Source organism: Gadus macrocephalus, chromosome 10 (assembly GCF_031168955.1).
Source record: "Gadus macrocephalus chromosome 10, ASM3116895v1".
Lineage (NCBI taxonomy): Eukaryota > Metazoa > Chordata > Actinopteri > Gadiformes > Gadidae > Gadus > Gadus macrocephalus.
Window position 1 is genome coordinate 5,548,263 of NC_082391.1, and position 23,281 is coordinate 5,571,543.

Consider the following 23,281-nt stretch of genomic DNA (forward strand, 5'->3'; position numbering starts at 1 on the left):
TATGCGCGCGATCAGCTGATAGTTGCAGTTGATCAGCCGGCTAATCATTTTCTCTCACAAGCAAAAATATGGCTCAAACCAAAAGTAATAAAGTAATCAACAGGTAATAAACCTTACCTGTAATGTTGTTGGCCAAACTCCCAGCTGAATCCCGGTCACTAGCCGATAGAGAATTCGATGTGGAAGAAGGAGGCGGTCTAGTGACTGAAGTCCCGTCGTCCTTCTTAGCTTTCTTAGCTTTACAGTCAAACACGGAGCAGCTGTCCGACCGGAGGTTAATCTTGTGCATTATTAAATGTTTCGCAAGATTTGATGTGTTACCGTCTTTCGCCAGCACGACTTTTTGGCAAATAGAGCATCTGGCTCTATTGGTGTCCACCTGAGCGAAGTGGAGCCACACTTTGGACCTTTTAGGCATTATGACAACGTCAAGAGTGACGTTACGCTACAGCTGACAAAGTTTGATATAGTGACGGTCAAGTTTACAAACGTGTCTCGCGCTCCGAAAATGTGACAGCCAATCACCAGCGACTTAAGATTCAGAACCACTAATACCACATGATTATTGGCTCACAGACGTAGCATTTACCCAGAAACAGTTGAAATGGATATTACTATTGGCAGACAGGCTGGGATTAATTTAATTGAGTATCGAAATACGGCACCGGAAAACCTGGGCACATGCCCAGGGGCCCAAGGGCTCAGGGGGGCCCTTGGGCCCCCCTGAGCCGCCCCACAAGTTACTAACAGTGGGGTCCAGGGCCCCACAAGTTACTAACAGTGGGGCCCAGGGCCCCACAAGTTACTAACAGTGGGGCCCAGGGCCCCACTGTTAGTAACTGAAGTAGACTGAGCCGCCCCACAAGTTACTTAGTTACTCATTTTGCACGGAACAGAGCCTGGAAAAAATGCATTTCATAGGTGAAATACATTACTGTCAATTAATGTAAGGAACTGTTCGTATTGAGTTGCTTTGTGGTCTGGCAGTGCTGGGGGAAGTCAACCTACCAGTACGAGTTGGGAGCCGAGCTACCAATGTGAACTTCATCATGGCCGACACAGCAGAGAGCACCGAGGTTATCCTGGGGCACCCTTTCCTACATCAGACGAGTGCCCAGCTGGACTATGGTCGCCGTGAGATAACCCTATGCGGAGAGAAGGTGCCTCGTTTTAACCCAAGCCATCAGTCCCGGGTGCACATTGTCAGAGTGGCCCGCACAACAGTGTTGGAATCGGGGTGTGAGTATGTAGTCCCCGGCACCGCCCACCTCCGCCACGCTGCTGACGGAGACCTGATGCTGAGCCCAACTAAAGGTTTCATCGAAAAACACCACGTACTAGTGGCTCACCTCGTCGTACAGGCGCAGCGGTCCACCAACGTTCCCATCAGAGTCTTCAACCCTGGAGCCTTACCTGTCACGTTGAAGAGAGGCGTTGTGGCAGGGATCCTACAACCAGCAACGGTGTTAGGGAAGCTGGAGCCCCAGCCACCCCTCGCCCCACTGGCCTCTGAACCGATTAACTCTGTCTCTGCTTCTTTGCCCAGCCACCTGCAGGTCCTGTATAATGAGAGCTGTGCTAGTCTGCCAAAGGGGGACCATGAGAGGGTGGCCTGCCTGCTACGGTCATACAGTGACGTCTTCTCCACGGGGCCCACTGACCTTGGCCGTACTGGCCTCGTGCAGCACGATATCCTCACCATCCCTGGTCCACCTGTGAAACAGCAACCACGCAGGATGGCTGGAGACAAACAAACTGCAGCGGACCAGCAGGTGCAGCAGAGCCTGGACACTGGTGTGGCCCAACTCAGCAACAGCAGCTGGGCTGCACCAATTGTTATGGTAAGGAAGAAGGACCAGACTTCGCGGCTATGTGTCGACTACAGGCTCTTAAATGAGAGGACCATTAAGGATGCGTATCCACTGCCCCGCATCCAGGACACCTTAGACACATTGTCCACCGCCAGGTACTTCAGCACGCTGGACTTAACATCAGGATACTGGCAGGTGGAAATGACGCCGAGAGCCCGAAAAGCCGCTGCTTTCTGCACCCGTAAGGGCCTGTTCGAATGGAATGTGATGCCTTTCGGACTGTGCAATGCGCCGGCCACATTCCAGAGGCTCATGGACCGTGTCCTGGCCGGGCTGCAGTGGGAGACCTGTTTGGTGTACCTCGATGACATCATTGTCCTGGGGCGGGACGGCACCGACATGTTGGAGCGGCTGAGCCAAGTGTTCAACAGACTACGCGCAGCCAACCTGAAACTTAAATCATCAAGTGTTTCCTGTTCCGAGAGCGAGTGGCTTACCTGGGGCACATCGTCTCCAGCAAAGGTATCGCCACTGACCCCCAAAAGATTCAAAAGGTGACTGAGTGGCCCGCACCCCGAAACGTCTCTGAAGTGCGTCAGTTTGTCGGCCTGGCCTCGTACTACCGACGCTTCGTCAAAGATTTCGCCACAGTTGCCAAGCCCCTCCACAAACTCACCAAAAAGTATGCACGTTTTAACTGGACGGATGAATGCCAGGAGGCGTTCGAGCAGCTGAAAAGCCGGTTGACGTCAGCGCCGGTGCTGGGTTATCCCCTCGACAGTGGCCAACTGCTCCTCGACACAGACGCCAGTGACTGGGGAATCGGAGCAGTCCTCTCCCAAGTACAAGAAGGTGAGGAGAATGTCGCCCACTGAGCAAAACTACTGCACCACCAGACGAGTTCACCTCTCATTTCCGGCAGTACCTGCTAGGGAGATCATTCATCATACGGACTGATCACAGCAGCCTGCGCTGGTTGACTCGGATGAAGGAGCCTGAGGGTCAGCTTGCTCGCTGGCTTGAGAAACTAGCAGAGTACGAGTTCCTGGTGATCCATCGTCCAGGGAGACGCCACCAAAATGCGGACGCGCTCTCCAGAAGACCCTGCCGGACGTCATGCCCATGCACAGTGCCGGAGCCTAGCCTCAGTAACCAGTTCCAGCACAAGGGGATTCAGTGCAACATGGCCGAAGAGGATGCCGTGGAAACTCCTGCAGAGCAACCTCCAGTGGGGGTAGTGGTGCCTGAAGAGGATGCCGTGGAAACTCCTGCAGAGCAACCTCCAGTTGCTATGGAGGCAGCCCTGCAGTTGAGTCTAAGCATCTTCCAGTGGGGGTAGCGGACGTTTTCAGTGATGATCAAGCTGGCTCTCTGTTCCGACCAGGTGTCTACAGGGTGAGTGAGCCAGCCCAAACCAACCTGTTCAGTGGTTGGACCCAAGAGCAGTTAATCAGTGCCCAAGAAGCTGACCCAGATATAGCACCAGTGAGGAAGTGGATGGACGAGGGGAGGAGCAGGCCACCCTGGGCGGACATAGCACCCTACAGCCCTGCCACCAAAGCCTACTGGTCGCAGTGGAAAAGGCTCTACCAGAAAGACGGCGTTTTGCTGAGGAAATTCTACTGCACAGATGGAAAGGTGTTCTATCCACAGATCCTGTTGCCTCAAGAGTACCGCACCTCAGTCACGGAGCAATTGCACGATGGCCCAGTCGGTGGCCACTTTGGAGGAGAAAGGACACTCGCACGTCTCAAGGCCCGGTACTACTGGTACAATATGAGGGATGACGTCACTCTGTGGTGCCGCACCTGCACCAGCTGTGCTGCAAAAGCCCGCCCGAAGAAAACACCTCAAGCCGCCATGGGCACAGTGCGAGTTGGTGCCCCCTTCGAACGCATCGCAGTCGATTTAATGGGACCATTAAATGAAACTGAAAGGCGCAACCGCTACATAATAGTAGTACAAGACTACTTCAGCAAATGGGTGGAAGCCTACCCGGTTCCCAATGAACAAGCAACGACGGTGGCCGAGAAGATTGTTTCCGAGTGGATGTGCCGGTACGGAGCTCCACAGTGCCTACACAGCGACCAAGGTACCAATTTCGAGTCAGCTGTGTTCCAGAGAATGTGTGAACTGCTGGGAATCGACAAGACACGGACCACGCCGTTTCGGCCGCAGTCAGACGGCCAAGTAGAACGTTTCAATGCCACCCTGCAGAAAATCATAGCCACCACTGCGGAACGATGTCACTGGGACTGGGACATCATGACCCCATATGCAGTCATGGCCTACCGTGCATCCAAACACAGCTCCACGGGCCTGACGCCTAACATGATGCTGTTCGGGCGGGAAATTACAGAGCCAGTGAATCTTGTTGCTGGGTTGCCACCTGACCCAGACAACACTACTACCCCTCCATCCTATGTCGTACAGCTCCGGGAAAGGCTCGAGCTATCTCACCAGTTGGCCCGGGAGGCGCTGGGAAAATCTGTCGAGCGTGCCAAACGACAGTACGACAAAAATGTTTGCAGAGTCCAACACAAAGTCGGTGATGCAGTATGGTTCCTAGTCAAAGGCACCAAGAGAGTAAAGGATAAAGTGCGGAAGTTCCTGCCTTCCTACGAGGGTCCGTACTTCATTGTGGGCGTACTGGACGACTTGGTCTACCGGATTAAAAAGGGTCAGAGGATGAAGATGAAAGTCGTTCATCACGACAAACTCAAAGCTTACCATTCCAGGACAGCACTAGACAACAGCTGGACATTTCGGGAGGCTGGAACGTGGGCACCAGTGGAGGCGCCACCCCCGTCGTCAGACCCCAGCTCTTCAGAAATCGACAGCAGTCCCCTTGACCTTTGGGGCACGTCACCAGAGACGGAGGACCCTGTTGTGGAGGCCCTTCCAGGCCTCTTCTCTCCACCACCATCACCGAGCAGCAGCCAGCTTCCTTGCCACCCCGCCAGTGGCGCCTCCAGAAAATTATTCCAGGGGTGGGCAGTGGGGGCCACAGCAAATCTTAGGGTGGCATACTAAAAAAAAAAAAAAACATAACCCAATTTAATAATCTACTATTTATTCTAATAAATCTATATCTATGTAATATGGTGTATACAGACATATTTTGATCTCTTGATGGCAACTCTCAAACAAGCAATCTTGTTTTACATGTGTACGTATACTATCGCCTATCTCACAGTAGCTAAATAGTAGTACCATTTATATAACTGTACTTTTCCTTGACAATTACTGTAGTTTAATTTTGATTAAATGAACAATACATTTGAAAACACCCCAAAAATATTTTTGATATTGCTTTATTGTGCAGTGCACAGATTTACAGCACAGGTTATAATAGGTCCATTTAAATAGACAGTTAAACTATTAAAACAATTAAACAGTTCCATCTTAGAATATTGCCTAAATATATTCACAAGCTTGCCATTTTCAACAAAATCTGTATGAACAGAAATGAAACATTGAAAAAACAATGGACAATACATGAACAGTTCAGATACATTCATTTGCAATGAATTTACAGAAATTGGATTGCTTTGTTTTTACTTGAAAATAAAATTTAGATTGCACTTTGATAGAGATTTCTTGGAAATTATTATAAAAACCAACTACATTTTTTCATATTTATGAAGATGAACTTAGAGAGGGTTTTGCATTTGAACTATTCACAATTAATATTCCTGCACCTGTCAGACTCTTTTCAAAGTAGGATTATTCTCCTGTTGTTGTGTCTTTTTGCAAACACATCCACAAAGTCATCAAGACTTATGGCCTTTGATCTTTTTGACTCAATACTTAGCACCCCTAAGTTGCTCAGTCGCTCATCACTCATCGAATTTCTTAAGACAGTCTTGACCAATTTTAGAACAGAAAAACTACGCTCACAAGCTGCAGTACTTACAGGTAGTGCAAGTGCAATTTTGCAAAGTTTAAACATCTCAGGAAATACTTCTCCATATGGCTCAAGAAAGACTGTGAGGTCTAGTCAACTGGATGGTGTTTCAAGGCCACTAGTTTGCTTCCTGCCCAGTATCCTTTTAAGTTGAGGGATTTCAAATTCAAGATTCTCAGTGTTGCATTTGTATTGTGATGCCAAAGCTAATATTACAGTTTTCTCACAAAATGTGGAACTACCTGGATTGAAGGCCTGTATGCCTTCCATTATGACACAACTTTGAAAATCTTCTCCTAATTTCTGAGAGAAGGACATCAAGAATTGGAATGAACGAGCCCGTCCTAAAAGACTCCTTATCTGTGTTGACCTGTCTCTGAGCTATTGGTTTGGATATGTAATAGCCTTCAAGCCTAGAGCTTGGTGTGACTTGACGTCTAGATGCAACACCAACACTGCATTGTTCAGCGAGAGCCATCGCATTGTCCCAAATTTCATTAAAGACAGAGCCTTCTCGATAACTGTTCAATGTGTCAACAAGTGAATCCACAAGGGTAACCGCTACACCCAAATTCAGTTGTGGGGACTGTAAAGCATCAGACAGATACTTAATCTTACCAAAAACTTGTGTCATTGTCAGAAGGAGGGCAATGAACTGGAGATCTATTTGTGCCAACAGACCTCTTGCTTCAGTAGCCCTGTCACCATTTCTCTCTTCAGAGTCTTTTCAGTAGGCACATGATAGCCGGCAGTCTATCCTTAACCGTTTTGCATGCATTGTACCGACATGCCCACCGTGTCACTATCAGTCTTTGTAATTCTCTTGGTGCCCCCTGATACATTTCTCTCTGTACCTCTAGCCACTTTTGATGTACATAGGACCCTGACACAAAAACATAGAGCCTCTGCAAAAGAGAAAAAAAACAATCTGCCTCATTGAGGCATTTCACACTGTCAACTAATACCAAATTTAAGCAGTGTGCATTGCAGTGCACATAGAAGGCTAATGGGGCCTCTGCCTTAATCCGTGCCTGGACACCTGTGTTTTTCCCACTCATGACAGAGGCCCCATCATAACCCTGTCCTACTAAGTGATTTCTGTAATCAAGTCCATACTTTTGCATTAATTGTATAATTTTCTGTGAAAGTGATGCAGCATCCAGGCGCTCTGGAGCTTCGAAAGCCAGAAAGCTTTCCAATATAGAGCCGTTATAGTAGTACCTAATTACAAAGGACATCTGTTCCTTCTTACTGATATCTTTTGTTTCATCAACCATAATGCTGAAGGCCTCACTTTGAGCAACTTCATTAATTATAGAGTTGCGCACCATTTCTGCTAGGCAGTCCAGCATTTCGTTTTGAGTTCCGTGACCCAGGTAAGTGGCATTCTTTTGACTTTTCATTTTTTTATCCACTAATTTGTCATGTTTGGCCACCAGTTCCATGATGGTGAGGAAATTTCCTCTGTTTTCACCATGTTTCTCATCATGAGCTCTTTGAGCAATATTCTGTGTTGCAGTTAGAAGTAGGGTGTCACCTATAGTTTTAACATATTCACGGTTCTCTTTGATTAATTTTTCATGTCCTGAGCTCAGGGAGGCAGAGATGCTTTGTGGCATTTGGTCATAGTCTTGCCAGGAAAACATGGCATTTCTATGGGATTCTGATTTTGCATGTGCAGCAAATCCACCATCTCTGAATGTAGCTTTCTTCCAGTGCTTAAACCCTTCCGCTGTATATGCAGAATCCCTTGAAGAGGGAAGACTCAAATGCCGACAGGCATAACAGAAGGCAGCGTCTTTACTTTGGGAGTACTCAAGCCATTTATGGACAGTGTACCAGTCTTTGATGAAGCTCCTTCTTTGACCGCCTACAAGGGTCCGAGGGAAGAATCTGAGCTGTGGTTGTTTGGGTCCTTCTGCTCTTGACTGGGATATATCTAGGATGAATCACAAGGGAAATTATCACTTTGATTACTAAAAAGAAGCATAAGAATACATTCCTCAAGATCAACCACCAATTTACTGTACAACAGAACATGAATATGTAATAACTCATAATTCAAAGTTGACAAGCTAAAGCAATATATTTATCTCTACATTGGTATTGGTATACATTGGTCATCTCTGACATCAATTTTAGGTTCTGGACCATTTAATTTACACTACTCCAGGGGCCGTATTCACAAAGCATTTTATCTTACCGCTAGGAGTGCTCCTAACTCGCGCTAAAACATTTTACGTAGGAGTTTTTTCTTAAAAGTTATTCACAAAGCCGCTGAGACCTACTCTTACTAAGGATAAATCACAAAGAGTGAACTAAGAGTGACGCGCCGTTGCTATGGATTACGTCAATTCTCGTGCACGAGTTTAGAAGCAGTCAGTTCGGTGATTGGTTGTTCAGACGAGCCCACTGAATCACCGAAAAACAAGGAAATAGCCTAGGCTAGAAATGAATTCCTATTAAGTAGTTATAGTGCAGTTAGCAGAATACACGCATGATGAAAATTTTGTGCAGACCACGATAATGACGTTGTAGCCTGCACGTTCAAGAGAGAGAGAAAACAAACAATAAAAATACGTAAAATTTAGAAGAAAATAAATGTTATGAACTACACAAGTGTTGACTGATTTGTGCCAAGGTGCTTACCTAAAATGTGTTTTCAAAGTGATCCCTAAATGCCGGCCAAATTCAATGTCATGTTGATCGCCATCATCATCATCATCATCGTCTGGCTGTGGAATGTTCCTCCGCTTGCAGAGGTTGTGGAATGGCACATACAGTAATGACTGTGCTTGCCCTCTCTGGGGTGAGGCGTATTTCGCCGTGGAGGACATGATCCGACGTTTCATCTGCCCAATTCCTCTCTCCACAACATTTCGTGTATGTTTGTGTGCTCTAGCATATATGGAAGAAATCATATGGATTCAACAAATAAAAGGCGTCAAAGAGCCAATACGATGTGTTTTACACGTAGGACTAAGCGTAATATGCGTAATCACTTACATGTTATACTTTAACTGTGCTCCCGGTTGTGGATTGAGTGTCTAGAGCCACGTCTTGCATGGATAGTCACTGTCTCCCAGCAAGTGACACCCAACTGGAACATCTCAAAAAGCTGCCTCAGACCGCTCTCCATTAAAATGCGCGAATCATGGGTAGCTGAAGATCCAGGCCACTTTGCAACAACATCCAGTAGGCTATGTTAAAATTTGCATCAAAAACAACCTGCGTGTTGATGGAATGCACTCTCTTCCTATTGACGAACACGTCCTCGTCTTTTGATGGCGCAATTATTTTTATGTGCGTCCCGTCGATAGCACCGACCACACCGGGCATACCTGCAATTGCCATGAAGTTGGCTTTGATCCTGTGTAATTGTTGAATGTCCAAAGGAAAGTTTATGGCACGGCTGACTGATGGTTGCGATATTTTTCAATCGTCGGCATTGCAAAGTTGCATTGCACCTGTTGCTAAATAACGTAGTATGGCCAAACATTTTATTTCGGGACTAATCGGATTATTCCTGTTAGTCGGGGATGTTATTGCATTGCGATTAACTCCACAACAAGTTTAATACCCTAACATTTCGTCCCTTTGTGAATAGGTCTTACTGAGTTAGGAGTCCTCTTGAGGACTTTTAAGCTCTCCTAGACTTAGGTGCTACTTTTAGGCCTAAAATACTTTGTGAATTGCTCTTAGTGAAAAAAGTTAGGAGTCCTAAATTTAAGAGTGACACGCCCATTATTTTTAGGAGTTACTCCTAAATTCGCCAGTTAGGACCTACTTTTAGCCCTAAAATCCTTTGTGAATACGGCCCCAGATCACTTAACCTCAGTAGCCTTTTATACTGACAAAAAGTTCACATGCTACACCCATGTATAATCTTCCTCATATTCAACTGCCAATCTACCCTCTCCCCTGTGGATTTCATACACTCAGCCGACGATAGAATTCACAATTTTAAGGTCATGATACAATAGAATATTTGGCAGTTGCAGAAATATTGAAAATAATTAAAATGTATCAGAGCTGCCACTAAAATAGTAACCAACCCATTTTCAAATAAAAATGAATGTAGAGAATTGAAATGGACCAAACCTGTGATTAAAACAAATGCAAACAAATGCATAGGCCTATTGGTCACCTGACTTTGCCATATTGTCAGCTGACTGTCAAAATAGGGTGAGCTAATTGACATAGTTTGACTGTAGGATAGGCCAATTGGACTACTCTGGGTCAGAACTTCTGACCAAAAACATGTAGCCTAATATTTTTTTTGGGAGGCCATGTAGCCTTTTTCATTTCCATAAAGGACAAATTTAAGCGTCTGGCATTTAGGTAATTTAGAGAAAACCCATGACCGCAAGATAACATAACTTTACATAAACAAGAAATGCTACATGCAACATGGTTCTCTGAACGGTGTCAACGTGTCAACAGTCTTTGCGGGTGTTCTACAGTGTTGGATTAATTTATGTGACGGTCGTAGCCTACAGAGAGGGCGAACGTCTTTGAACATATTCAGGGTGAGTTTATGTTAACGTGCGCCTTTTAGCCTGCCAAGGTTTAGCGTTTAGTGTTTAGCTAATGGGTTCACACGGAAGAGGAGTTTGTTCAGCCTATTCCTCAGTTTGTTCCGCCTATAACTCTGATTCTGTCCGTCTGTCAGTAAGCCTGACAGTTTCCTAGGCCACCTAATTTATGGCTTGCTTATCAAAAAAAAAAAAAATACACGTAGTAGCCTATTGCGATTCATTTTCTTCTCAACCGAAATGAATCCTCAGGCATTCCTATCAAACTTTCGCATTCCTGGTATATTGAAACATGATGCCATTACATTACTGATGTTAGCCTATCTGAAATATCCATTTCAGTAGCAAGGATATCTATTTTATCTCTGTAACTTTACCTGCTGGCCCAGGAACCGTCGCTGACACGGCGTGTTCTGCAGTCCCTGATCTATCCACCTCTTCCAGTTCATTGCCTAGCTCTACCTGTTCCTCCTCATTCTCCCCTGGCTGTTTTTCCACTGCTGTACTGGCATTTTTCTTTTCAAAAAAATTGGAAATGTCCGAAGTACCTTTTAGTTTCATCCTCTGAAAATTGACACACCATTTCAGTATTAGTTGTTAGCTATGCTAACTTTCCCGCTTAGCAATGCTAGCGTGAATTCAACAATAATAAAAACGTAATGAGTAAGTTCAGTTTTAAGAATGAAGTAAACATATGTATGTATTTCCTTTGAGAGTTCACCATTGTGTGATATACATACCCACTAGAAGTTTTCTCGTCAGAAATGTGCTGTTTAAAAGGTGTTGTCCAAGTGCTGTGTGCTACTGCGGTCTTCGTCTTCCACGTTTCCTTCAAATCTCTCATAGCAATTCACCAACAAGCAACGTCAGGGAGGGGGGTCTTATGCCGCGTTTCCACTGCAGGGTGCGGAACGGATCGGATCGCAAAGGTGCGGTAGGGAGGGGGAGGTATAGCCCAGCTCAGTTCCGAGGTCGCATTTCCACTGCCGACAGTACGCTTTGTGGTAGGCCGGATGTCGATCGCCGCGGCAGCTACGTAAACATCGTAAAAAACGTCTTCCTCCCCAAGAATGCAGACGAACGTCTCCACCTCCTTGTTCGCCCAAGCAAGCGTTTTACGCGACAAGTTAATTGTTAAGAATAATACCTCGAGGCTACTGTTTGTTTGTTTTTATCCCCGCGTCACCCGGAAGTGACGATTCTGTCGACCAATCAACGGAGGGGGGGTGTAGCTAGAATTTCACGGGACCCTTTCAGGCGTCTCGTCTCGTTTGCGGTACCCCAACGGAGGAGTCCCGAGAACGGGGCCGGAACGGGTACGGCAAAGTCCGGGTCACGCCCACTTTTGGCGGTGGAAACGCGACCCGACCCGCACCTTTGCGATCCGATCCGTTCCGCACCCTGCAGTGGAAACGCGCCATTAGGGGTGGCAAATGGGGTGGCAAAGAATGATTTTGGGGTGGCAGTAGCCACCCCTCGCCACCCCATGGTGGCGCCACTGCACCCCGCTGAGCCTTCGCTGGAGGAGGCTGGGACCTCGCATACGGCCAGGGGAGAAGCTGCTCGTCCTCTTTTGAGCTCCACCCCTCGGCGTCGACCCCAGAGGGTCCGCAGAGCTCCTGACATGTTTGGTGACTGGATTGATCACTGAGCATAGTTGCCTGAGGTTGGGTGTAGGCGGATCGCTGCCCTCCTCAGAGGAAAAGAGTTCCAGTAAAAGACAACAAAAACAAGAGTTCCTGTGTTGTCCAAACAAAAAGAAGTTCCAGTATTGTCAAAGCAAAAGAGTTTGAGTATTGACAATAACCAAGATTGTATTTCCAGTAGTATCATTGCAAGGTAACTCGCCTATGTTGAGGTTAGAAATGTGAAGTTTTATACGATTTAACGGTTTGATATTGTTGTTTGCTGTCACCAGTCGGTGGTTTGAAAACGAATGGTGCGCATAGTTTTGTTGGAGCATCCTGGGTATGTTTACCGTTGAGGCACTTAATGGGCATGCGTGTGAAAAACGATTTGAATGAAAGAAAAATGTTATTTGTTTAATAGAAAATGTTGCCCTATTTTTGCACTTGAAATCCTACACCCTGTAGTACGCTATTGCACTTGAACTCTTACACCCTGTAAAGTACGCTAATGTATGAGTGTTTATGCCATTTGCCTACATGTACGAAAGAAGGAGTGGGGAATACGCTTGCCTTTTCACCTTAACTTTCCACTGGAAGAGGACCCCTTCAGGGCCTGTGGGAAACGCATGTTATGGTTGGATGTTTGTATAATGACGGTCTAATTGGTATTTTCCTGTGTACAGTGTAGTGATGCTGGAGATATGTTAAGGGTTTAAACATTCTCCAGAGTGGGGGTAGTGTTGCAGTCTCTGGCTCCCCCTGGTGGTTTTGTTGGGGGTAAAATACGTTTGTGTGGCGCATTAGGTGTGACGTAATAGAACGGGTGTGTTGTGGGTAGGGTAAACGAAGGACCACGCGGGAAATCAGTCGGAGTCTACAGTGCGAACGTGATAGTAGCCTTTCGTGCTCGCGAATGTACCATTGTTGAATAAAGAAAGCCTAATTGATTGCTGCAACCAACCAACGCCTCACTGTTTGTGCTTCGGCTATGTTAACCGGACCACTAGACAAGCAAGTTACCTGCAACGAGCCAAGTAATAGAATTGAAACCAGCTTGCTCCCAACTACGGTTCGGAGCAGGGAAGCTGTGGGAGGTAACACATCCACTCAAACCACTTTCCTCCAGATACGTATTGATGTCACTGCAGATAGACTAGTTGTTACAACAAGTAAAACCACTTTTCTAACAATATAGGCCGAGGGAAATAGTCTTAATCATATACGCCACCTTGTGTTGAAGACGAAGGCGTCATGACTTGACCCAGGCCACTTCGCTACTAAATGTCGGCTGAGCATGTTATGGTCTCCTATTGCCTGAATATTGATCGCATGGTATCCTTTACGGCAAACATAGGTAGCTTCATCCTCTTTGGGCGCTTTAATTGGAAATAAGGATCCGTCCACCAGTCCTATTACACCCGGCATCCTTGCGTGTTCATAGAAGGCTTCCTTGATGATGTTGAGTTCATCACCCGTTGGAAACTTAATGTTACGTCGGGCTAATCCGCCAATGGCTTTTGCCACCTCAGTTAAATTACGCGACACTGCAGGTTGTGACAGTTTACCTATACCGGCTACTTCGCTCTGAAAGTCACCTTTTGAGAAAAAAAGTTGATTATTTTAAGAAGAAAAATGTGCCAGAGCCAGAGGAAACAAATGAGGCTGTTGTTGGTGGTGGTGGAGAAGGGTTAGCAGAGATAGCGACAAGAATCTCGGATTCTTCTTCTGAAGACGACAGTGACAAGTTGGCGAAAAAGGCGGGGGGCAGTGGGGATAAAAAAAAAAAAGTAGTTTTCAAGAACAATGGCTGGTGCAGTTCCCGTGGTTACGATACGAGGGACAAGCCATGGTGTGTGTGTACTGCAGGACATGTGGCCCGTCCGTTGCAGGCAGGACACATTTTGCAAATGGATCCACACAATTCAAAGTGCAGTCATTAAAATTACACAATGAAAGCCAAAAGCACAAGACGTGCAGGGACCGCTGCATTACACGTAGCTCCCAGCCCCTCCCTACCGCATTTAATAGGATTGATGAGAGCAATCGCTCGGCGGAGAATGACGAAATGATAATCAAATTTAACACCGCCTACAACATCGCTAAAGAGGAACTCCCGTTCACAAAATTCAAATCACAGATCATACTAATGAAGAACGGACTGAACGTCAACCCCACGTATTCCAACGACACTGCGTGTGCACAATTTGTGGGAGTTATAGCAGACACACTCAAGGGAAAGACCGCTGACAAAGTCGCACACGCCCCCTACCTCTCATTCATGCTTGACGGTTCCACTGACAAATCCACCAAGGAGTGCGAGATTATATATGCCCGTATCGTTGAAGATGGAAAACCGTGCAATATTCTTATTGGCCATATTGAGGTTGAACACGCCCATGCAAAAGGTAAGGAGTGTGTCTCATTTCTGTTTCATAGAGCTAAATGTTGACATAAGTATGTATGATTGACTGTGATGTATTCTGTACTGTATATCTGTTCCACACCACAAGGGGGTGTTATCAGTTTGATAAGAGATGTGATATGATTGGGGACGTCATGCCCCCTATAAATATGAATGTTCTGGACTTGATCATTCTCTTGGCCCGCTCCCAACATGAAGGCTGGAAGAGCAGTTTAGTTATTCACTATAAAATAAATATGCCTTGAGGCTGAAGAGTAAAACTCGTCTCGTCTACTTTTCTGTTGTTGCACTGTTGGACTCCTGCTGTGTTTAGTAGTGCTCCTGCTAACAGGTTATGGGCCCAGTAATGACGACGATAGTTGCAACAACGGAAAGTGGCGGCGAACGTTAGCTAGTCAGCAAAAGTGTGTTAGCTAGTTAGCGCGGTAAAACCGGGAAGCTAACAAAGCTGAGGAGAATGGCACATCAAAAGGCAAAGTGGCCGATGTTTGACGGTAGGGCCGAAGAATATGAGCTCTGGGAAGAACGGATGCTGTGTTGTATGCACCGTGTCAGGTTAAAAGAGACTATTCTGAACGAGTCTGGTGGACCGCTGACGGCTGAGGAACGAGCCAAGGATGAGGAGCTGAATGCTGATGCTTACTGTTCGTTGGCGCCATTGCTGGATAACGTGAGTTTGGGACTGATATTCTGAGACTGTAAAAATAAGGGACGCGAGAGTCTGCAAGTGTTGAGAGAGCACTACATTGGCAAAGGTAGGCCACGGATTGTTTCGTTATACATAACGTTAACCTCGCTGAAGAAAGCGGACACTGAGACTGTGACAGAGTACATTATCCGGGCAGAGCAGATCTTCACAGCGCTCAGAGGCACAGGCGAGGCACCGAGTGAGGGGTTGATGATGGCTATGATTATGCGGGGACTCCCAGAGAACTACAAGCCGTTTACGCTGATGGTAACCCACGGTTCAGCGGAGATGAAACTGGCGGAGTTCAAGGCTAAGCTGCGAAACTTCGAGGCGTCGGAGGATGCTGAGCCAGTAGCCGAGATGGCGGGAGAAAGGGTGCTGAAGGCTCACGCAGCACTGAAGAAAAAGAACAGCGGATCTTCGACAGAGATGGCGTGTTGGCGGTGCGGTGAAAGGGGACATCGAAAAGATGAGTGCACAAGAAAAGTTTGGTGCGGTTCCTGCAAAAGCACAAGCCACAGCGACAACGCCTGCAGGAAGAAAGAGCGTGCACAAAGGTCCAGGTGTGCTGGCGCTGAAGATCACGGCGGTGGTGGCAACGGCAGCGGCAGTGATAGCAGCAACAGCAGCGGCGGTGGCAGTAGCAGAGGCGGCGGCAGCAGCGGTGGTAGCAGTGGCGGTCGGGCAGCGAATGGTGGACGGATCGAGGCGCGGGGACCCGCGAGAGTCGACTTCACATTCCGGGCAGAGACCGAGGACACCTGCAAGCCAGCGCAGCAGCGGCAGATTGAGGGAAAAGGGCTGATCGTCGACACTGGCGCGACATCCCACATGCTGAACGACAGGAGCCGGTTCAAGTCCTTCGACAGCACATTCAAGCCGGAGAGCCACAGCATGGAGCTGGCCGACGGGAGGCAGACATTCGGGTTGGCGGAAGGCAGAGGAGACGCACAGGTGTGTCTCACCGACAGCGACGGACGAACATGTACAGTGACTCTCAAGAACGCCCTGTACATCCCTTCGTTCCCACAAGAACTCTTCTCCGTGAAGTGTGCCACTGCACACGGTGCCAAGGTACTCTTCAAGGAAGGTAACGATGTTCTTGTAGCGCCTGATGGTGCAAGGTTTAGCATTCAAGTGTGTGACAGAATGTACTACTTGCAAACCAAGTGTGATGACAATGATATGTGCAATGTTAGCCATGATATTCAAACCTGGCATGAAATTATGGGGCATTGTAACTATGATGACATACTGAAACTGCAGGATGTAACCCTAGGCATGCACATTAAGGGTGCAAAGCGTAAGCCTGAAAAGGAATGTCATGTGTGCATAGAGGGGAAGTTTACTCGGACGAGAAACAGAAATGCAACAGACAAGGTGAAAACACCACTGGAGTTGGTAAACACTGATCTAGCTGGTCCAGTGACCAATGGTTCAATTGAGGGTTACAGGTACATGCAATCTTTCACAGATGTGTGCACAGGAGTAGTATTCACATACTTCCTCAAAGCAAAGAGTGATGCCGTACTGGCTACTGAAAAGTTCTTGGCTGACATAGCGCCTTATGGCAGTGTGAAATGCATCCGGTCAGACAACGGGACCGAGTTCACAAGCAGAGAGTTTAAGACGCTCCTGCGAAAGAACAAGATCAGACAAGAGACGTCCTGTCCTTACTCCCCACACCAGAATGGGATAGCTGAGAGGGAAGGGCGCACTCTCTTTGAGATGGCAAGGTGTAAGCTCATTGACAGCAACTTACCTAAGAGTCTATGGCATTACGCCGTTCAGGAAGCAGCATACACCAGAAACCGATGCTTTAACAAGCACATAGGCACAACACCATACACAGCACTGACAGGGAAGAAGTGTGATCTAGCCAAGATGCACAAATTCGGGTCAGAGTGTTATGCGTACATACAAGACAAGGGTAAACTAGATCCCAGGTGTGAGAAGGGTCTTTTCGTAGGGCACGACAAAGGCAGCCCAGCCTATCTAGTTTACTACCCCACCAAAGGTAAAGTGCAGAAGCACAGACTGGTCAAGTTTATCACTAAGACCACATGTGACAGCGAGACTCAGACTCAGGACTTAGGACTTGACCCCATTGTAAATAGTGACAAGACCGACGCACCACAGCCCAGTGCTCAGAGCACAGACGTACAGACTGACAGTCCACAATCCCCAGAGGATGATGGCGAGGAGCACCAAAGGGTGACGCCACAGGCCCCAAGCAGTGGGAGGTACCCCACTAGAGAGCGTAAGCCCCCAAGTTATCTCTGTGATTATGCTACTGAGGATGATAGTGGTGATGATGATAGCACACTCACCAGTGTTGACTATTGCTACCGAGCAGTGTGTGGTGTGCCACTGACCTTTAAGCAGGCTATGACATCATCACAAGCAGGTAAATGGAAGAGGGCAATGGACGAGGAGATGCAGTCATTAGAGGAGAACCAGACCTTTACCCTGACAAAATTGCCAGAGGGCAGAAAGACAGTGGGAGGTAGGTGGGTATACTCAATTAAAGAGGGTGGTGATGGGTGTGAGCAGTACAAGGCCAGATTTGTGGCGAAGGGGTATAGCCAGAGAGAGGGGATAGATTATGGAGAGACATTCTCCCCCACGGCAAATATGACCAGTGTACGTGTAGTCATGCAAAAGGCAGCACAAGAGAACTTGGTACTACACCAAATGGATGTAAAGACGGCGTATCTACACGCACCCATTGACCGAGACATTTACATGGAACAACCTGAAGGTTAGGAAAAAGGGGGAAACAATCTAGTGTGTAAATTACAGAAGTCAATTTATGGTTTGAAACAGTCGGGACGTAACTGGAATGAAATGTTACACAAATGCTTGGTAAATGACAACTTTACACAGAACCCAGCAGATCATTGTGTGTACACAAAAGAGTCAACGCAGGGAGGGAAGGTGATTATTGTCATTTGGGTGGATGATCTCATCATCGCAGCAAACAACACAATAAGTCTAGAGCAGGTGAAGGCAATGCTTTCCACCAGGTTTAAGATGAAGGACCTAGGCAGGCTGAAACACTTTCTAGGCATAGACTTCAGTCAGACTGACGATTGTGTAACCATGTCACAACAGAGGTATACTGAGAAGATTCTCAAACGATTTGATATGCAGGAGTGCAGAACACGTGACACACCATGTGAACAAAAGGTTGATTACACTGACGATGCACCAAAGATGACTGATGTAAGGAAATACAGGGAAGCTGTAGGTAGTCTCATCTACTTAGCTACTTGTACGAGACCTGATCTATGTTTTGTGGTAAGCAAGTTATCACAACATTTTGCAAACCCCACAGAGGAAAACTGGGTGACAGTCAAACATGCACTGCGTTATCTTAAAGGTACTACTGACAAGCAGCTGACTTTTAAGAAAAGCAGCGATGGTTTAGGCCTTTGGGCATACAGTGATGCAGATTGGGGTGCAGACACCAGCGACAGACGGAGCACGTCTGGCTACTGTGTGAGCATGAGCAGTGACAGCTCACTGGTATCATGGAAGAGTAAAAAGCACAGTAGCGTTATCTACATGTGAAGCCGAATACATGGCTTTAGCTCTAACAATACAGGAGTGTATCTATCTAGAGCAATTACTGAAGGGTATGGATTCCTATGAATATGTTCCAACTGTTCATGAGGATAACCAGGGCACTATTGCACTTGTGAAGAACCCTGTGTGCAGACAAAGGTGCAAACATGTTGACATCAAGTATCACTTCATAAGGTCAACCATTAAAGATGGGAAGATGACACTTGTTTATTGTCCAACAGATGAGATGGTAGCAGATGCTATGACCAAGCCTGTCTCAAAGGTTAAACTGAGGACATTTTCAGGAGTCATGTTTGGTGTAAGCATCTGATGAATAGTAAATATGTTTTTGATTTAATTCTGTATTTGTTTATTCTGATTGTTAAAAGCTGTACAGCAGGCCTATTCAACTAGCGGCCCGTGGGCCAAATGCGGCCCCTCTCAATTTTTTCCTGGCCCGCAAGAGGTTGCATGCAAAAAATAAATAAAATAAAGGAGAAACATAGTTGCATGCAAACCAGGTTTCTGTGTGTAGCCGGTGATACTAGCCAGTATCAGTATCCCACAACCAGGAACTGGCATCACTTATTCTGACAATGTTTGGCTCAACCGATACGTGTGAGTCTAGCTTTTCTCATATGAATGCCATCAGAACAAGGGCACGTTGCTCCATGGCCTATGAGAAGCTGCATGAGTGTCTCAGGATGAGCCAAACTAGGCAAACAAGGCAGTGCAATCTTTCTCACTGACTCACTGGCTCAAAATGTCTCATATGTACAGTAGTTCTGTTTTGTGATGATTCAAACAACATTGTTTAATTCTAAATATGTGTCCAAAATATGTGAGAACAAAATCTTTTATAATGATACGATTAAAAGTGAAGAAGGAAGGAATGCGTCTGACAAGTTTATTCCATGTAGTAGTACTATATTTATTAAGTTAACACTACTTTAAGTACGATTTATTTGTAGCGATTCATTCACGTAGTTTTACTCTGTGTGGCCCATGAACCCCCAGTGATTTTCCTTTTCGGCCCACTTGATAAGGAGGTTGAATAGCCCTGCTGTACAGGATACAGGTCACTCATAAGTGGGAGTGTTGACATAAGTATGTATGATTGACTGTGATGTATTCTGTACTGTATATCTGTTCCACACCACAAGGGGGTGTTATCAGTTTGATAAGAGATGTGATATGATTGGTGACGTCATGCCCCCTATAAATATGAATGTTCTGGACTTGATAATTCTCTTGGCCCGCTCCCAACATGAAGGCTGGAAGAGCAGTTTAGTTATTCACTATAAAATAAATATGCCTTGAGGCTGAAGAGTAAAACTCGTCTCGTCTACTTTTCTGTTGTTGCACTGTTGGACTCCTGCTGTGTTTAGTAGTGCTCCTGCTAACACTAAATGATAATAACTATATGGAAAAATGCTCTACAGGTTGATTTATAAATTCCTTTAGAATAAAATTATTTAATGCCATCATGCCCAGGTATCTTATAAAACACACTCAATAACGTGTGTGTGTGTGTGTAGAGGGAGAGAGAGAGAATATAAATATTCCATGTTATGTGGTTAATTTAAGGTGTTTATGCTGCAGCCAAGAAAGCCTTTGCTAGCCTTGGTCCAAAATGTGAGAACTGGACGGAAAAAAATGTAGCCATGGGTGCAGACGGTGCAGCTGTCAATCTGGGACACAGAGGTGGAGTGATAGCCCTCCTTCAAGCAGAGATTGGGTCCTTCATTGTCCCATTCCACTGCATGCCACACAGGTAGGTTCCCTTTTACCATATCTGCCATACATATTCATTCTCCAAAGTGTAATTAAATTTTAAAACAAATATATCGATTTTCTGTAAAGATTGGAGCTAGGGGATGTTGAGTGTGCAAAGAGAGGTCTCCATGATTGGGCAGGTGTATGACCTGTTGCACCTCATCTGGAAAACATACCACCTAAGCCCCAAATCAATGAGGGAACTCAAAGCACTTGGAGCTGAAATCTGAGTCACAGTGAATGCACCGAGTGGAGTGAAAGGGACCAGGTGGCTGCCCCATGTGTCCCGGAGTTTGAGGACCTTCCTAAAACCAGGGAAGGATGGTAATTCCTCTGGCCAGTGTACAGCTGTTTATGTGCACATGGAGCATCTGGCAGGTGCCTCGGCCAGTGCAGAGATAGCTGGCAGAACAAAGAAGGTTAGTATTATCTTATCTCAGTGTTTTGTGGTGACAATCAATTATTGAAAACATTTTAACTTTGGTGTTGTATGAGTTGAGAATCAGAACTACATAATTGCAGGTCAAAGTCAGCATGGAGGATGGGACATTTGTGGCATTTTGCCACTTCCTGTCAGACCTTTTCTCTTCCATCAGCAACTTCAGCCTGCAGCTTCAGAAAAACGATGTAATCCTACCTCAGGTAAAGAAGAGAGAAAAAGGAGGCCAGGGGATTACTTTTATATTCCCCTGAACATGTTTCTTATATTAAGAATACAACTGTCTTCCCAGGCTGTTAGTGGCATCGAATCTCTCTTGGCTACCATAGAAGCTATGGCAGCTAGCCCCAAACCTGATGGTAAGCTGTCTGAGTTCCTTGCAGCCATGAAGAAGCAGCGCCAACAGAGAGGAGGAGAACCTGGGGTTGGGACGTTCAAGTATCAGGTACACAATTTTATATACTCTATATAAAATCTAATGTTTATTTCATGTTAATAAGATGTACATAGCATTTTAATTTTGCATGCTTCACAGGAAGTCACGCTTTCTAAAGGTGAAGCTGCAAAGCTGGCAGAAGGTCAACCAATCAGCCAGTGTGCTCCCAGACTGCCAGGAGCCATTGTGCTGACCTGTGAGTCCACAGTGAAACACCTGAAGAATAGATTTAGCAGCCTACTTGGTGAGTTTTTATATTTTAGCACAATATCATAGGCACAATGACATGTTTAGAGCACTGTTGAGAGGCCTAACCTTTTTCTGTCTGTCTTTTTCTGATAGAAGAGAACACAAAGGATACACCAACAGCCAAGGCAGTGAAGTGTTTCAATGTTTTCAGCCATGACTCTTGGCCAGATAATAGGCTGGAGCTCCTGAACCATGGTGTGGAAGAGGTGAACTTTCTCCTACAACACTTCTCCACTGTCCTGGACAGGTGAGTTTTTCGTGTGCTATCATATTTATGTTGACATAATAAATTAAATCATGTTGATACAGACCTCCTTGTCCCTGCCATTCTTCCATCTCATGCCAGGAATGGCTGCAATAAAGAAAAGGCCAAAGAGGAGTTCCAATTCATGAAAATGACGATAAACACGTCATTCAAGGACAAAAGCTATCTTGGACTGTGGCAAGTCATGACGACAAAAGAGCCCTACTGCTCAGACTTTGCGGTAGGCTCTGTTATCTGTAGTATCAAAAATTACATGATCATTGACACTGTTGACTTGGTGATTTGGAAAGTTGGTTTGATCACCATACTTCGTCTTTTGCAGAATATCCTACACCTGGTCAAAATCATGCTGGTGCTCCCAATCTCTTCAGCAGTCTGTGAAAGAGGCTTCTCGTCAGTAAACAGAATCAAGTCAGATGTTAGATCAAGCCTGCATACTGAAACTGTTGAGGACCTAATCCGTATTAGTGTTGAGGGGCCACAACTGGAGGACTATGATGCCAGGCAGGATGTTAAGCAGTGGTTCTCCCAGGGTAAGAGGAGCAGGAGGCCTAACTATATGAGCTGGCCCCTAGAATGAGATGAATTGCAGGGAAGAAATTAATGCTGCTTAGTTCAAGTTCAGTTTGAATTAATGAGCTTTAAGTTTATAAGTTATTTATTAGTTTTTAAGTTACCAGTAAGTTCAATGTTCGGAATGTTATGTTCAATATATGTTTAATACAATGTAACAGTATTTTTGTACTGCGGCTCATGCAGAGAAACTTGAATTCAGATTAAAATATTTTGCAAACATCAAGTTTGGGTCATTGTCAATCTTTAACTTTCATCAACGTAACACATTAATAACACGCTATACAAAGAAAAATATGGTGCTACCTAATTTGTTTTGGTGCTACTAAATGAAAAGCTAGGTGGCACCAGTGCTAACTGTGAAAAAGTTAGTCTGGAGCCCTGCCTACGTCTACGATTTTGCTGCCCTATATGTAATAAAAGAGCAGCCATCTCGCTAATTTGTAACCGTAAATGATAGTTATGACAGTTGTGAGAGCTGATGGGTCATCCTAAAGTTAGGACCGTTTTTGGGGATTTTGGTGATTTAGGATATTTCTGTAATACACATTACCTATCTGGAGTTAAGATAAGAACACCGACTTTAGGATCGGACGTTCTGTAAAGACTTTTTTCCTAAATCCGGTCCTAACCCTTGTTACCATAGTTACCAAACAGAAAAGATAGGATTTACGAGTTAGGAAGTTTCTGTAATACGGCCCAAGCCTCCCTTGTCCGTGCTGGGACATCAGGAGGCTTGCCATGCTGGTGCATTGCGGCCTTACCAAGTCCTTGGGGACCTCTCTCCAGGTAGGATTGGTTGCCGATGAATGTATGGTGGATGAGCACTGGCTGAGGGCGTCTTCTCTCTTGTCTCTGTTGAAGGGCCCTAATGTGCTCGTCTCCATCCTGTGGTAGGTTGTCGAGGCCCGGCTGGCCCGGTACCATTCAGACCGCCCTGAGGAATCCTCCATCCCCACCCAAGGTAACAGCTTCAAACAAAGTG

The 23,281-nt window shown here is 46.0% G+C and overlaps 2 protein-coding genes across 3 annotated transcripts; both read left to right on the forward strand.

Annotated features, from left to right (window-relative positions):
* The first annotated feature begins 1,049 nt into the window (after positions 1-1,049).
* Positions 1,050-19,957, forward strand: LOC132466475 (uncharacterized). Its single transcript, XM_060063726.1, is given in 9 exon segments — positions 1,050-2,271; positions 2,274-2,661; positions 2,663-2,710; positions 2,712-3,029; positions 3,086-4,801; positions 13,910-14,074; positions 14,859-14,973; positions 15,106-17,752; positions 18,629-19,957. Coding segments are annotated over 9 exon segments (6,636 nt in total). The 3' UTR covers positions 18,646-19,957.
* An 825-nt stretch (positions 19,958-20,782) lies between these two features.
* On the forward strand, positions 20,783-22,854 carry LOC132465536 (zinc finger protein 862-like). 2 transcript variants are annotated; one of them, XM_060062214.1, is made up of 6 exons: positions 20,790-20,976; positions 21,066-21,218; positions 21,309-21,453; positions 21,552-21,705; positions 21,805-21,943; positions 22,046-22,814. In XM_060062214.1, the coding sequence occupies exons 1-6, from the start codon at positions 20,869-20,871 to the stop codon at positions 22,301-22,303; spliced, it is 957 nt and encodes a 318-aa protein (XP_059918197.1). In that variant the 5' UTR covers positions 20,790-20,868; the 3' UTR covers positions 22,304-22,814. The 2 variants fall into 2 exon arrangements, with proteins under 2 accessions (XP_059918195.1, XP_059918197.1); XM_060062212.1 differs by having other exon boundaries at positions 20,783-20,976; positions 21,805-22,854.
* Positions 22,855-23,281: the final 427 nt, after the last annotated feature.

Coding starts and splice junctions, on each gene's coding strand:
- LOC132465536 (XM_060062212.1), top strand. CDS start 20,869: ATGGAGGATGGGACATTTGTGGCATTTTGCCACTTCCTGTCAGACCTT. Junction 21,219..21,308: donor TTGGGACGTTCAAGTATCAG/GTACACAATTTT, acceptor CATGCTTCACAG/GAAGTCACGCTTTCTAAAGG. Junction 21,706..21,804: donor TTCTCCACTGTCCTGGACAG/GTGAGTTTTTCG, acceptor ATCTCATGCCAG/GAATGGCTGCAATAAAGAAA.